We start from the raw sequence: 17,035 nt of genomic DNA, 5'->3' as shown, positions 1-17,035 counted from the left end.
GATGTATGATAAAGAAGGAACATTTTTGCAATTTTTTTACATCATCACCAATATAATGCCTGCTTTGTCCTGAAATCAATATAATCAAAATATCTTGGGTAATGACAAAGGTGTTGCTGAATAAACAGGATCTTAGAAAAAAAGTATATATTACTCTGGTCCATATGGGGTATACAGGTATGAAATTTGAAGTGGTTAAGACACACATTTAGAGATGAGCCCTACCCTCCACAACCACGTTCCAGTGAGAGCATCTTAGTTGCTAAAAAGGAGCGCTCACTGAAAAGCTAGAGAAATGGTAATTCGGTGGGGGCAGCAGGGGTACAATTCAAATTCCTAGATAGGCCCTCTGTTATTAAACATAATAAATGTAATAAAATAAACAATTCTCAAATTATGGCATTTTATTTGACATACTTATTACATTTTTACAGTATAGTACACGATTGCCACCTATATGACTTTTACATATCATAAGCCTTGTAATAAGGTACATGCCATTTTTCTAACTTTCAGGAAACTGATGGTCCAGCAAAACATTTGTGCTAAAATTAAATGTGTTATATAACAGAAAAGGTGTAACTCTAACAGCAAAATATGTACAAAAACAAATACATTTGACATTTACAATTTTGAATGGAAATAAACAAACCAACTTAGTTTGAAGAAAGTTATTCATAGCTAAAAACAGAGACATAAAATAAACTAGTGGAAATTTTGTATTCACAATGCAATAGCTTTGATTATAATTCCAGCAATTACTGCACAAATATCAAAGTCACAAATTTATAGTGGTGCATTGGATCATGGCATAAATCAAATATTCTGTTTAAAGAATGTCAGAACTTAACTATTTTACTCCATACATATTTGTACCAACTTCTTTGTGTGGTAATAAAAAAAATGTACCTTTTATATTTTTTTTAGATTCAAAGGCAGCATAGAAAGTTAAAAAAATATTTTATAAGGGACAGAACATGGAACTAAACTAAGATATAGGCCTTGTACAATTTTGTTTTCTGTTACATTTCTCAAAAAAGTACCAGTTACATATTTATAATCACCAGAATTTTCTTTCAGTTAGCAATTTACACAAGTTATGATGCTGGTTGAAGCTGATTGGATGATATATTAACAGAAGTCCCCTCCTATCCATCTTAGTTGTTTTTGTAAGCCATTTCTTGAACCTTATATAGAGCATACGGATCCTTAATTAAAGGGATCATTTGGTCATACTATATATTCCAAGTACACTGCTCAAAAACATTCAAGAAATACTTTGAAAACACATCAGATCTCAACGGAGAAAAATTTCATGCTTCATATCTATACTGATATGGACTGGGTAATGTGCTAGGAATGTAAGGATGCCCCATTGTTTGATGGAAATTAAATCATCAACCTACAGAGGATTGAATTCAAAGACACCCTGCAAATGGCAAAATGATGCAGCAGGCTAATCCATTTTGATGAAATTTCAGTGCAGCAACTCAAAATAGTACTCAGTAGTTTGTATGGCCCCCACATGCTTGTATGCAATGCCTGACAATGTCAGGACATGCTCTGAATGAGACGACAGATGGTATCCTTGGGTATTTCCTCCCAGATCTGGACCAGGGCATCACTGACCTCCTGGACAGTCTGAGGTGCAACATGGCTGCATCGGATGGACCAAAACATGATATCACAGAGGTGTTTCATTGGATTTAGGTCAGGCGAGCGTGGGGGCCATTCTATGATATAATTTCCTTCATCCTCCAGGAATTGCCTGCATACTCTCACCACATGAGGCTAGGCATTGTCGTGCACGAGGAGGAACCCAGGACCCACTGCACCAGCATAGGGTCTGACAATGGGTCCAAGGATTTCATCCCGATACGTAAAGGCAGTCAGGGTGCCATTGTCTAGCCTGCAGAGGTCTGTGCGTCAATCCATTGTAATGCCTCCCCAGACCATCACTGACCCACCACCAAAACGGTCATGCTAAAGGATGTTACAGGCAGCATAGCGTTCTCCACGGCTTCTCCATACCCTTTCACATCTGTCATGTGCTCAAGGTGAACCTGCTATCATCTGTGAAAAGCCCAGGGAGCCAGTGGTGGACCTGCCAATTCTGGTGTTCATTGGCAGATGCCAATCGAGCTGTATGGTGCCAGGCAGTGAACACAAGACCCACTAGAGGACGTTGGGCCCTCAGGCCACTGTCATGAAGTTTGTTTCTGATTGTTTGGTCAGAGACATTCACACCTGTGGCCTGCTGTATGTCATTTTGTATGGCTCTGGCAGTACCTATCCTGTTCCTCCTTGCACAAATGAGCACATACCGGTCCTGCTGATGGGTTAAGGACCTTATACAGCTCTGTCCAGCTCTCCTAGAGTAACTGCTTGACTCCTGGAATCTCCACGCTGTTGAGATTGTGCTGGGAGACACAGCAAACTTTCTGGCAATAGCACATATTGATGTACCATCCTGGAGTGGTTGGACTGCCTGTGCAACATCTGTAGGGTCCAGGTATTGCCTTATGCTACTAGTAGTGACACTGATTCTAGCCAAATGCAAAACTAGTGAAAAACAGTCAGAAAAGATGAGAAGAGAAAAAAATGTCAGTGTCCTCCACCTGTATAACCATTCTGGTTTTGGGGATCAACTCATTGTTGTTCATCTAGTGCACCTGTTAATTTCATTCACACAAAAGCAGCCGAACTGATTAACAACCCCCTCTGCTTCTTAACTGACCAGATCAATATCCCAGGAGTTTAATTGACTTGATGCTATACTCTGATTAAAAAGTGTTACTTTAATTTTTTTGAGCAGTTTATGTGCTACACAGTAAGAATATCAAATCCATGAAATTATCACTTAAAACCCAAATTCAGTTCACACAATGTATAAACACACATTTTTTGCCAAAGTGTCACAATGTCAGGACTTAGCTGTGTTCATTTTATAGAGAATCAGTTATGCACAGTCATTAATTTTGTGCTACAAAGAGTCACAAGAACAAAATCTGTAAATGTGAAAGCCTATTTGTTTTGATATTGCAAATAATTACACTTTCAAACCAATAAATTCTGTTATGCAATATTATTACTGGAAAAAGTAAACACAACACAATTAAGGTAATTTAAATAGTGAGTAAACATATAGATGTGTATACAGGAGTAGATATGCGTATGACAGACAAAAACATTTAAAACTAACTGGTGTTTACAGTGCTACGATTTTATTTTGAAAAATGCCTCTTCTTACGGTTTCCAAACATCTTTGATAGGTGGTACTAATTATTTTAGGGAAAACTAAAGAAATTAATGTATCAGTACATATTTTGTATTTTTGTATTGCAAAAACTAATTAGAATAAATAACCCTCATTATGAAATCCACTAAATAATATCTGAAAATAATTTGTCCTAAAAACCTGCTATATGCAGTAGAAAGTATTCTACCTTTGTAGCTGTCTTTTATGTACAAGTATTTTTCTCGCTGTCACCAATTACACAAATCAATCTACTTGTTCATGGTCACAGTACAACTGCTCTGCATGCAAGCAAAATCAGTGGCATGATTGCTGCACATTTATAGCAAAAAAAAAAAAAAAAAGAGAAAATTTGCATGTGAAGCACTTTCTAAAGTATCCTCATAATACATAATTCTCACAATACAAACAGTAAAACCTTCTGCTTCCGCAGTGGAAAGTATCAGAAGCTAAAGCACAACTTAGTTAGATTAGTAGTAAATGATTATTGCTTGAAGAAAAGCAGTTTAATTTTACTTCATAAAAAGCACACTTAAGTGCATGGACAACACATCAAAATGCAATACAAAATAGTGCCCATCTGTTCTTGTGTTGCTGTGCAGTATAAAAATAAGTTCATGACCTCAAGAAGTTGAACTACAGTAAGTGCAAATTGTTCCAAGTCCCTCTGTCACCTGCATTCAACTATCACTGCATTCTGTGATGAAGTTGAAAGTGATGGCTCTGCTAAGGTCAACATAACAGCTGCAGTAACAGAATTTGAAGATGGCGATGAAGACATTGTAGAGAGGACTGCACCTGTAAAAAAATAACACATATGAGCAACTCTAAAGTAAAACAAATATTATTTTACTGGGTTTATATAGTGCCAACAGTTTGTGCAATGCTTTAAAAATAAATGCAGATGGTAGTTATAATAGATATCAATACTGGGGTTAGGAGGGTCCTACTCATGAGGGAATACACAATCTAAGTGGAAGGGCAAGTGGTCCAAATGACATTAGCTGTAAAAGATAATCTAACAGAGAAAGTAAAATACAGTGGTGACTAGGGATCTATATAGCAAGCTGGTATTGTAGCTTGGGGCAGAGTTGTGGATAGTTTCGTATTTTGTTGTTATAATTTTGAATTAATATAATTAGTTGTATTGCAACATACTACATACTGTGACATGGCAGATGGTATTTTTTATTTTTTAGTTTAAAGCTCTGATAGTATAAAAACTTTTGGGAGGACTTCAACTAAGCCCCCAGAGTGTATACATGTCCTAGAACTATCGCAATGCACAAAAACATTTGAAAGCCATCGTGTCAATTTTTTTATGTAAGCCAGTCACAAGGACAAGTATGGACATTCCTTTTTTTTCAATTTATATTTGCCTTTAAAATACATTATTGGAAGATGGAGTAGTTAAAATAGAACACATAATTTGTGTGATGCTAATATCCTAGGTGGAAATTAAATCCAGGGTCCAGAGGTATTTACGCATGTAATGGGCTTTATATAGCTTCTGAGGATTAGAGAACCCTTTTTAAACTGTCCTTCTGCCAAAAACAGTCCATTATTAGCTGTTAACAGGATGTTAGATACTGTAATGAATATCATGGATTTAAATAATTACTTATTTTCTTGCCTACATATAGTAATGATTGCCTTTTTGTTGCACACATGATATAATGATTGCCCATTTAATATAGAGTACATTGATGCCTTGTGTCACTATTGACCATCTGCTTACAATTTTATACAGTTAACATTAAAGTAAAATGACAACCTTATGGTCTGAGACGCCTGAAGTGGCTCTTCTATCTAAGATACCAAGATCAATCTCAAAGATTAAATAAGACCTTCTCCTACTTTTATTATCTGCTAGCCGAGCTCTAGTTCCTAGACATTGGGGAACAGCCATTGCACCCTCTATTAAAGAATGTATCAAGAGAATTGAGGAACTAACAGCTAGCCTTTTGAGAGCAACACTAGCCATATACCACCTGTGGATCAAATTTTCTACTTCAACTAAGCTTCAGACCTATTTGTGGGGCCCATCACTATAAATCTATGCCAAATTGTAGAGTCTTCTATTGTCCTTAGCCAGATACCTCTCTCTCTTCCGTCAGCCATGCCTCTTGACTTTCTCTCTCTTTTCCCTCAGTTCTTCCATAAGGATCACCTGATCCTTTCTTGGTCTTTTTTGTGTCCTTTTCTCTGAGCTTTAGCACATCATGGCATTCCCAGTTTTCTTCTCAATGTTTTTTTTTATCAATTGGAGAGACTAAACACGAGAAATTTTATTTTGCTATAAATATGCACATTAATGCATTGAAAGAATGCAACCATGTGGGTATTGTTGAGTTGTTTATGCATTTATTGTTTATTCCCTAAATAAGGCAGCCCATAGATTCTTGTTTTTTGTTTCTTTTTTCATTCAACCAGTGGGTTGAAGAAAAAAGAATGACTTGATTCCTCCATTCACACATTTGAGGTGGATAAGGGGATCCTCACAACGTGCCTTTGCTTTCTGATAGCTGGGTGACTTCCCCGCCATCAAAAAATATGGATCAGTGCTGCTGGCTATAGTGAGGTGACTTCCCTGCCATCAGAATACACTGGTCAGGGCTCAGGACTGAGCATTTCTAGGTTTATTGACATCTGCAAGAAGGTGAAGCATGTTCCTCATTTCCCTGCTTGGCATCCAGAAGGAAGACAGGGAGCTGGCCTCATTGCTGGCTTAAAGCAGAATTCCACCCAAAAGGGAAAATTCCACTTGAATGCTTTGTCCCCCGCTCCCCATTAAGGATTGGCACCTTTGGGGAGTGCGTACCGAATTTGACAGGTTCCCGCTCCCACTTACGCTGCGATCGCCTAGGCTATTGGAAGCAGAAGTTGTCCTCCCTCCCCGTAGTCTTCTGGAACACGTGACAGGTCCCAGAAGACTATGGGGCCATTCACAAAGCACAGCGCTTCTCGCGAATGCACAGTGGGCACCCAGCTATGAAGCCGCAAGCTGTCACAGCTGGGTGCCCACACTAAAGATGCCGGTGCCAGGTAGAGAAGACAGCCAGTGAAACCAGCGGTGGTGAGGACACCGCTGGACTGAGGGACAGGTAAGTGTATGTATTTTAAAAGTCAGCAGCTACAGTTTTTGTAGCTGCTGACTTTTGTTTTCAGCTAGAACTCTGCTTTAACCACTTGACCTCCAGAGGATTTACCCCCCTTAATGACCAGGCTTCTTTTTGCTACTCGGCACTGCACTAATTCAACTGATAATTGTACGGCATGTAATGCTGCACCCAAACAAAATTTACGTCCTTTTTTTCACACAAATAGAGCTTTCTCTTGGTGGTATTTGATCACCTGTGCGCTTTTTATTTTTCACGCTATAAACAAAAAAAGGCCAAAAATTTGGAAGAAAAACAATATTTTTTACTTTCAGCTATAAAAAATATATAGTAAATTCAAAGTTGGTTATAAATTTAGGCCAAAATGTATTCTGCTACATAAAAGATAAATATACTAATAGTGCCGCGCTCCTATATAAATTAACTGTAATAGTTTGTGTTATGATTTCCAAATCAATTGATAAACAAAATCAATAAATAAAAATTAAACAATAAAATATAACATATAAAATATAATATATGATGCAGGAATTGATCATCTATTGCCTATAGCATCATATAAAAATGATAAAACATAACTGTGCTTGTGATCATTTGTGAAATCTAATGGTGAGCAGAAATCAATAAATATGTGCACATAAAAAGTCCTCTTCCAATGTAAATTGCAATGGGGAAATACTACTCCCACAATCCAAGTGCAGTGTGGTCTTAATATGCGCTCACCTTAAGTTTTGCCTAACTAAATAGGCAAAACTGGCTTTTTGTCCTTACAGGACTGATGAAATAATCCTCCTGTATGGGGTTTTCCGAATGGCAAATAAATGGTTGTAATTGGATCTTAATCCACCTGGGGTGTCTGCAGTGAATGTGACTGATGCTTGTCAGGAATGGATGGATGGATAGATAACTCCCTTTTTCCCCTCCAGGGGTCTCCTTCCTCCTGTATCAATCTCTCTCCAGTGTATCACGGATGGATAACATAAGAGAAAAAGAAACCATGGTGCCTTATCCTTTCGCACCGTCCTCCGGTCTGGATAAGTACCACGGATGGATAACATAAGAGAAAAAGAAACCATGGTGCCTTATCCTTTCGCACCGTCCTCCGGTCTGGATAAGTACTTTTGGATACAATTTACGCCATTTTTTTGCTATACAGCACTGCGCTAGTTTAACGGACAATTGCGCGGTCATGCAATAACGTGCATAAATGAAATTGACATCCTTTTTTTCCCCACAAATTGAGCTTTCTTTAGGTGGTATTTGATCGCCTGTGCGGTTTTTATTTTTTGCGCTATAAAAAAAAAGGCTGACAATTTTGAGGAAAAAAAACAATATTTTGGACTTTTTGCTATAAAACATGTCCAGTAAAAAAAAAATTAAAAATCAAATTTAGTCATAAATTTCTGCCAAAATGCATTCTGCGACATGTCTTTGCTAAAAAACAAAAACCCGTGTACGTGTAAATTAATTGGTTTACGTGAAAGTTATAGCGTTTACAAATGGCGGGAAAGATACTGGGATTTTTAGTTTTTTTTTATACTAATGGTGGCGATCAGCGACTTATGGCGGCAATCAGCGACTTATGGCGGGACTGCGGCGGACATTCTGACATTGGGGGGTACTGACTTGGGGTCACTGACATCCCCAGTGACACCAATACAGTGATCAGTGCAAAAAAAAAAAAACCACTGACACTGTACTAATGGCACTGGGGAGGAAGGGGTTAGGTTTATTTTTCAGGGAAAGGGTTAACTGTGTGAGGGGAGTGTTTTATTAGGGGGCGGGGGTGTGTACTGCAGGGAACACCGCTGATCGGGAGAAACTCTTCTGTCCCGATCAACGTGTCCTGGAGCTGTCAGGGAACTGACAGAAAGCACAGCTACTGCAGCTGTGCTCTCTGTCAGCGATTGCCGCTGTGACCCGGCGACTGACATCCGCGGCTGTGATCGGCGGGACAGGTAGGGCGGTGCCGCCTGCTACTTGTTTACAAAACGCACGTTTTAAAATGTGCTTTTGCCCAGCCGTGCCGCCCTGCTGCCATATTTATACAGTGGCTTGGCGGCATGTGGTTAAGCATAGAGGAGATGGCAGCCAAAAGAGGCTATTACTGTCACTTTGTAGAAGTGGACAGGTGGTTGAACAGAAAAGGGACATTACTAGGGGGCGGGGGTGTGTACTGCAGGGAACAGAAGAGAAACTCTTCTGCCCCGATCAGCATGTCCTGGAGCTGTCAGGGAACTGACAGAAAGCACAGCTACTGCAGCTGTGCTCTCTGTCAGCGATTGCTGCCGATCGCCGGGACACAGCCGGTAACGACCGGCTGTGACCCGGCGACTGACATCCGCGGCTGTGATCGGCGGGACAGGTAGGGCGGCGGTGCGCCTCGCACACGCCCCCTACCTGTTTACAAAACGCACGTTTTAAAATGTGCTTTTGCCCAGCCGTGCCGCCCTGCTGCCGTATTTATACAGTGGCTGGGCAGCATGTGGTTAAGCATAGAGGAGATCGCAGCCAAAAGAGACTATTACTTTCACTTTGTAGAAGTGGACAGGTGGTTGAACAGAAAAGGGACATCACTGGCTGCAGAGGGACAGCTACGAGGTATAGTATAGCATAGTATAGTAAGCATATTTTATATTTTGTCTGAAGAAAAGTCCTACTGCCCCACCACCATTATTTATTTCCTTATTTTTGGTGTTCAGAATTTGTCTCACAATGACATTGGTACCCCTGGGTACACATTTTAGTGGTTGATACATTTCTATCCTGCAGAGTTTAAAGAAAATCTTTCTATTGTGACTTCTAAGGGACCATTTTGCTTCTCTTCTACACACTGTTACTATTTATTTGAATACCTCTGTTGAAAATTTTGCTGAAAAGCATCAGGTGTACTTCTGCTGGCAGTACTATGATGTTTTAAGTTAAGTTTTAAACCCAAAAGCAAAAATGTAATATATTGCAGTCATGGCCGGATCAAGGGGGTGCTAGGGTGGACTGCGCCCCTCCAGAATTCAGTTGTGCGCCCCCAGGCTGGCTTTCTCAGAGATGTGCCTGGCTGATGATCCCCTCTCCCAATCCCCGCACTCAGGGCCAGGAGAAGCGAAGGGCAGTGTGGTACAGTGTAGTGAAGGTGACAGGACAAATGACAGCGGCAGAGAGCAGGGAGGAGGTGCGAGCCGTGCTTTGCTCTCCCATTCTGTCATAAGAGCGCTCCTCTATTCCTCTATACAGCAGATGAGAAGGAATCGCTCATACATTGGGCTGTACACTGACTCTAGTCACCCCCTACCCCTGTGTTCTACTGCCAGGAGATAGTTTGCAGGTAAGGAAAGAGTATATGAACGATCCAATGTAAGAGCGATCCCTTCTCATCTGCTGTATAGAGGAATAAAGGGGCGCTCTTATACCAGGATGGGAGAGCACAATACGGCTCACACCTCCTTACAGCTCCTGGAGGGTTGGGGAGTGGACCTCACGGCAGGGGAATTGTACACAATGGGGGGGGATTTATGCTAGCATGGGAGATTTGGGCTAAGAGAGATATTTGAGCTTGGAGGGGGAATTTGTGCTAGAAGTTGGTATGGTGGGGGGTTGGTTTCTGCTGGGGGAGGAGGGGGGGGATTTGTGGTAGGATGGGGGGATTTCTGGGAGAGGATTTGTCCTGGGAGGGGGGATTTTGAGAGAGGACTTGTGTTGTTAGAGCGATTGATTTGGGGGTGAGGATTTTTTGCTGGGAGGGGGTATGAGAGGGAATTGGTCTAAGAAGGGGAATGGGGAAGTTGAGCTAGGAAGAAGTGGGGGATTTGGGCTAAGAGGGGGGATTTGAGCTAGGAGGGGGAATTTGAGGGGGGGGGGGTCGGGCTGGGAAGAGGGATTTGCGGTAAGGTTTTGTGCTAGGTTGGGAAATTGGAGAATAAGGATGTGTGTGAGGTGTGATTTTTTTTGGGTGGGGTAGATTAGTGTTGGGGGGATTTGAGCTAAGGGGTGGGATTGGGGTGCAAAGATTTGTGCTGGGGGGGGGGGGGATGCAGAGTGGGAGGAGAAATGTTTGCATTTATTTATAGAATTATAGCTTGCAGAGGGAATTTTTGCTTAGGTGGTGAGTGTGCTGATAATTCATTTTTTTTTTATGCTGAGACATGATGCTCACATATAGGAAGGGGCGCCGTTTTCGCCTTCACCATAAGCACTAGATAACCTTTACAGACACAGCCTCCATCTACACATAGCATAGCTGGCTGCTATATTACAGTTCTAACCTATGAAATTCCCTGATTAGAATGGCAGTGTAGTTGAATTAGCAAGCCAGATGTGACCCTGTCCTTCCTTTTTGCCTTTCTCTGTTCTCTTACCTGCTAACCCCCTGTACCCTGTCCTGCATCTCATCCTGTGCCCTGCTAACCAAATGCACACTGCCCTGCTGCCTCCTATACACTGCTTTGATAACCACCTGTACACTGCCCTACAAACTGCTGACCCTATCCTCTGCCCCCCGACATTTTTTACTGTACCCCCAATGCAGACAGGCTAGATTTGGCCCTGATTGCAGTTAACCAATTCTAGATGCCCTTTGTCCCAGAAGGAAAAAAAAAGATGTTGCTGTAACTGCTTATAAAGTGTTGGCTGGAGTTCAGCTTTAATTTGTTAGACAAGTACATCTAAATCTGCTAGTCCATCTAACACTACGCTGCTGTCCCAAAGACGTCTCCAATTACTCCGCCATCCAATGTGGTGACACCCTAACATGGGAAGTGCATTACTGGTCTGATCACAAGGTGAAAATAAACGGAAAAAAAAGTCTAAATAAAGAAAACCAACACAACCCGCACATTTAAGAACTAGTAAGCTGTGATGTCTTCGGTTTTGGGTTTAATACTGCTTTAAGTTGTTTTAACTCTGAATCAAACATATATTACACAAATAATATTTTCTACATTTTTATATACTTCCCACAACACTGTGCTCATGGCAATGAAAGTTTCTTTTACAACACAAGTCTGCCCTTAACAGGTAAACTGCTGGGAGGAAAGAAAACGGTATATTATTTTTTGGAGACGCAATCTACCCTATCTTGCTTGTCTAGCTTATCCTGATTAGAAGTGCAGTATGGTGAAGCAAAAATTGTGCGGGGGAAAGGTCTAGGGCATACGTAGTAACTTTCCTCCAGAAGGGTTGCAACAATGGGCATTCCCACCATATGTGCAGGAGTGTACCCGTCGTGTGATGGCATCTCCAACACAAATCAGAAATGTTGGAGTCGAAGTGGTGAAGCATGGATGGAACCCTATACCATCTAGAGTATACTTTAAAGTTATTTTCTTGTGTGGAGACACATATAGACCCTTTGTGTATGTGTTCATATACACTTGTGTTCAAAATAATAGCAGTCAGACATCACTAACCTGATCAATCACTGTTTTTGGTAGAAATGATATTTCTACATGACAAATAATTTACTAGCAGGTGTAGTAGAGTAATAGAAATCCAACAGACCCAACAGTCATGACATGCATGCTGCTGATTCTGTGTAATTGAATCACTAATTGCAAGGGGCATCTTCAAAATAATAGCAGTGTGGAGTTCTATTAGTGAGGTCATTCATTCTTTGAAAAACAGGTGGCAATTATTGCCCTTATTTAAAGAAGGAAGGCAGCAAATGTTGTACATGCTGGTTACAGTGCATTTCTCTCTGAAATTCTGAGGAAAATGGGTCGTTCCAGACATTGTTCAGAAGAACAGCGTACCTTGATTAAAAAGTTGATTGGAGAGGGGAAAACATATAAAGAAGTGCAGAAAATGATAGGCTGCTCAGCTAAAATGATCGCAAATGCTTTAAAAAGGCAACCAAAACCTGAAAGACGTGAAAGAAAGCGAAAAACTACCATTCAAATGGATTCCTAGATTGTAAGCTTGAAAGAGCAGGGCCCTCGAACCCCTTGTGTATTGTTTTGTTACTGTATTGTCTCATGTACTGTCCCCCACTATAATGTAGAGTGCTGAGCAAACCTTTTGGCGCTATATAAATACTGTATAATAATAATAATAGAAGAATAGCCAAAATGGCAAGGACTCCGCTAACAATCAGCTCCAGGAAGATCAAAGAAGGTCTAGAGTTACCTGTGAGTACTGTTACAATTAGAAGACGCCTATGTGAAGCCAAGCTATCTGCAAGAAGCCCCCGCAAAGTCCCACTGTTGAAAAAGACGTGCTGAAGAGGTTACAATTTGCCAAAGAGCACATTGACTGGCCTAAAGAGAAATGGCGCAACATTTTGTGGACTGATGAAAGTAAGATTGTTCTTTTTGGGTCTAGTGGCCGGAGACAGTTTGTCAGACGACCTCCAAACACTGAATTCAAGCCACAGTACACTGTGAAGACAGTGAAGCATGGTTGTGCAAGCATCATGATATGGGGATGTTTCTCATACTACGGTGTTGGACCTATTTATCGCATACCAGGAATCATGGATCAGTTTGAATACATCAGAATATTTGAAGAGGTCATGCTGCCTTATGCTGAAGAGGAATTGCCCTTGTAATGGGTGTTCCAACAAGACGACCCCAAACACACCAGTAAACAAGATTGACATTATGGAGTGGCCAGCCCAATCTCCGGATCTTAATCCAATAGAAAACTTCTGGGGTGACATCAAAAATGCAGTTTTTTCTTCATGTCTTCATGTTTTGATTTGGAATAGAATGTGTAGTGTTCCCAATGTATTTGTGTGTATGGAAATAAAAGCTATTAGAAGGATTTTGAGCTTTATTCACTTTTTTCAACACACTGCTATTATTTTGAACACAATTGTATGTGGTCCCAGTCTGCAGGCGAAAGTTGGATTTGTAAGTCAGCGCTCCAGGCCTTGCAAGCTTTCGTAGTTGAGAGTTCACTGGTGTTTTTTCGAGACATGTATAAAGCAGGGATAAAACATGTCTCTGGGGAGAGTCCATTGAGCAAAGTTTCTCAAAGGGGGTAAAGATGTCTAGTATATTCTTTTAGATGGGATGAGCTGTGGATAAAGTGGTAGAGTTGTCTATACATCCATGGCGTTAAGGCCAAGGTAGGCCATTTCATAAGGAGGTCTCTGGATAAGAGCAATCCGTCTTTGAAGAGGTGGTGCAGACTCCTGCCGTCTGTGAGGCCAGATCACGCAAGAAAGGCATGCGACATACCTGGGGGAAAGTCTGGGTTCAATCTAACAGGAGTGAGTGGACCAGGGGTGGATGAGAACGCTGTATTCTTGCTGATCAGATGGTAACAGGACAAAGTAGGGCCTATGAGAATGTGTTCCTTGAGCTCAGATGGAATGTGAGAGTTTAGCAGCCAAGGGGAGGTGGCAAGCGGGGTCCCCGAAAAAGCAGCCTCCAATTAAAACCAGGCCTTACGAGCATGGTTCGTGGACCAATCGACTATTCTTGCCATTTTTACAAGCTTTGTAATAACGAGAGATGTCAGGTAGCCCTATACCTCCACACGTTTTGGGCATGGTTAGTTGGTCAAAACCAATTCTAGGTTATTACTCCATAGAAACGAGGTACATAATGTTTTGTAGGACTTGAAGAAGGAGTTGGGCAATTTGATTGGAATTGTTTGTAGTAGGTACAAAAGTCTTGGAAGCACATTCATCTTGATGACCGCTGCTCTGCCAAACCAAGAGAAAAACGGTTTATCCCATGTTTGCAGATCTTTGGTAATGTTACGCAGGATGGGTAGAACGTTTTTGGCGTAGAGCTCTGCGTGATGGGTTGGCAATTGGATTCCTAAATAGGTGATGGCTTCTGATTGCCACGTGAAGGGAAAATTAGGTTTTGCTTGCCTAATTGCATCCTGGGTTAGGGAAATATTGAGTGCTTGGGATTTATTGAAGTTTATTTTAAAATTGGCCAGATACTGAAACAGTTTGAAATCTTGTAGTAGTTTAGGTAGTGTAATGTGTGGATGTGTCAAGAAGAGTAAGATGTCATCAGCGAAGACAGCTATTTTGTGAGTTTTGCCATTTATAGAAATCCCTTTAATATTGTCATTCCGTTTAATGCAATTCAAGAAGGGTTCCAAAGTAAGAATAAATAGGAGGGGGGATAATGGGCAGCCCTGTCTAGTCCCATTGCTTATGGAAAAGGCTTCTGAAAGGAGGCCATTGACTCTCACTTTAGCAGTCGGTACGGTGTATAGCAACATGATAAATTTCAAAAGACGGGGAGGGAGCCCAAGGCCAACCAGAACTGCTTCCATGTAGTCCCATGCCAATCTGTCAAAGGCCTTTTCAGCATCTAAAGAAAGGAAGAAGCCAGATTGTTTCTTCTGTGTTAACCAATGGTGTATGTTGATTGCCCTGATCGTGTTGTCTCTAGCCTCTCTACCGGGAACGAACCCCACCTGGTCAGTTGAGATAATAGGAGCTATGATATGCAGTAAGCAATTGGCCAAAATCTTGGTAAAAATCTTTAGATCGACGTTCAATAGGGATATCGGGCGATAGTTTGCTGGTAATGTCTGGTCTTTATTTTCTTTAGGAATCAGTGTGATATAGGCTTCGGAGAGATGGCGCATGGACAGTCCTGGGGTATCTAGTAAGTTGAAAGCTTTTAGTAATGGGTGTGCTAGGACGTCAACAAAAGATTTGTAATATATGGTTGTAAGTCCATCAGATCCCGGGCTTTTGCCTGGTTTTAATTGTGCAATGGCCTGTTGCAATTCTTCCAGCGTCAAAACACCTTCTAACTCTTTTGCTTGTGACTGGGGAATGGGTTTGGGGAGGAATTGAGCAAGAAAAGAATGGATAATGACCTTACGTGGTCTAGCGTCCTCTGATGGTTTGGGTTGTAAAGGTAGGTTGTACAGGGAGGCATAATATTTTTAGAATTCGGAGATGGTATGAGACCTACCGCTCTTATTTCCATTTTCGTAAAAGAGTTTTTGAGTTAAAATGTAATTACGCTTTGTTTTCTTTTCCACTATGTCTCAAAGTTGTTTGTGGGCTTGGTCAAGTTCGTACGCAGAATCGGCAGCCTTAGAGCGCTTATGTGAGCATTCCAGTGTACCTACTTTTTGGAGTATGGAGGTAAAAGAAGCTTGAGCCATACGTTTCCGAGAGGCAGATATGGAAAGCAAGAGTCCACGAATCACACATTTGTGTGCTTCCCATTGAGTGAGGGGAGTAGTTTCTGGGGACGAGTTTTCCTTAAAGTAATTGGTTAGAGATTCGCGCATTTGAGTAATAACGGACGAATCTGTAAGGAGAAAGGAATCTAATCTCCCTGTTATAGATGTAGGAGGGGCATCGGGAAGTAGTAAAGTCATCGTAATCAGGTGGTGGTCAGAAAGAATCATTGGTTCGATGGAGGCTGATTTCAATGTGTGTAAGTCTTTTTGCGAGAGAAAGAGGTAGTCAATTCTGGAATGACGTTTGTGCGGTGCTGAGAAAAAAGTGTAGTCTTTATCAGTGGGATGTAGGGTACGCCATGTATCATGGAGGAGAAGGTCAATCAATTCAATTTTAATCTATTTAAGTGCTCGGTAGGGATTCAGTGCTACATTAAAATCACCTCAAAGAATCAAGAGACCCGATTGGAATGCTGCTAGAGTTTTGGAGATTTTACGAAAAAAACTCACTTGTGCTGTATTGGGGCTATAGATGTTTGCTAAAGTGAGCGGTTTGTTGTGTAGGGTGCCTTTAAGGAAGAGGAATCTTCCCTCCAGATCCTTGAGAGATTCGGTAATCATGAGCGGGAGTGTTTTGGAGATCAAAATTGATACCCCTTTTGCTTTCACTGCTGTGTTAACTGAATGATATGCTGTTGGATAGTTGGCGTTAGCAAACTTAGGATGTGATCAGCATGAAAATGAGTTTCTTGAATGAGAAGCACATCTGCTCGCAGACTTTTTATGTAGGTCAGGAGTTGTGAACATTTCTCCGGTACATTTAGGCCTCTTGTGTTAAGAGATGCCACAGTGAGTGTACGTTGGGCTAGTACCGATGTGCGTTTAGTGAACATTTTATTTTTAGAGAAAAAAAAAAGGGGGGGGGGTAAGGGTGGGTTGGGGGAAGGACAGAGGTAGAAGAAAGAAATAGAAATGAAAGAGAGAAAGAAATCAGAAAACAGTAGGGGTGAGAAGCATTAGGCATTCACACTCAAAAACAGACAGATGTGATGACGTTTAATCCCAATACTTCTCTAGAGAAATAAACTCCGGGGACCGAGTAATAGAGCTCCGCTGTCCTGTAAAAGTAGTCTTATACGTTGAGAAGGTACTTGGTGTATTGTGTATGGGTGTATAGTAAAGATCGGAGTTGTGTCAGATCCAGAGGCGGCCTCCGTGAGGTGCCTCAGGACAGACCCAACAAAAACCTCAAGGGCCCACCAGGTATCGTGTAAATGAAAAGCACGTGTAATGTAACGTCTAATAAAGGAAAGCCATGACAGGAGGTAGGTGGATGTCAGCTAATTGTGAAGGAGAGAGGTTCACATGGTAGCATGGGGATAAACATAGGCGCTAATACATATAAAGGTGTGTTAGTTATAATAGGTAATCATTTGTGTGTGGGATTCGAGGTGGTCACTCGTGTGTATAAAGGGAATATGGTCTGAGGGCCATTGCTAATGTGTTTAGTCATGTGGAATACTATTTTAGGAGGGCATAAAGGTGCGACTATGTCACG

At 41.3% G+C, this 17,035-nt stretch overlaps 1 protein-coding gene across 4 annotated transcripts in view; it reads right to left on the bottom strand.

Moving 5' to 3' along the window:
- Positions 1 to 386: 386 nt before the first annotated feature.
- Positions 387 to 17,035, bottom strand: part of ARID4B (AT-rich interaction domain 4B) — an 851,761-nt gene continuing 835,112 nt past the window's right edge. For 3 of the 4 annotated variants that reach the window (XM_089668527.1, XM_089668528.1, XM_089668530.1), the window contains one exon: positions 387 to 4,054. In XM_089668527.1, the coding sequence (XP_089524653.1) occupies positions 3,927 to 4,054 (128 nt within the window). In that variant the 3' untranslated portion in view covers positions 387 to 3,926. The remainder of the gene's footprint in view (positions 4,055 to 17,035) is intronic. The other variant, XR_016311497.1, reaches the window with a different exon arrangement.

Source organism: Staurois parvus, unplaced genomic scaffold, assembly GCF_062004578.1.
Source record: "Staurois parvus isolate SC_StPar_1 unplaced genomic scaffold, SC_StPar_1.0 ptg000059l, whole genome shotgun sequence".
Classification (NCBI taxonomy): Eukaryota; Metazoa; Chordata; class Amphibia; order Anura; family Ranidae; genus Staurois; species Staurois parvus.
The sequence above is the reverse complement of the archived record's forward strand: the minus strand, read 5'-3'. Positions and strand labels throughout refer to the sequence as shown.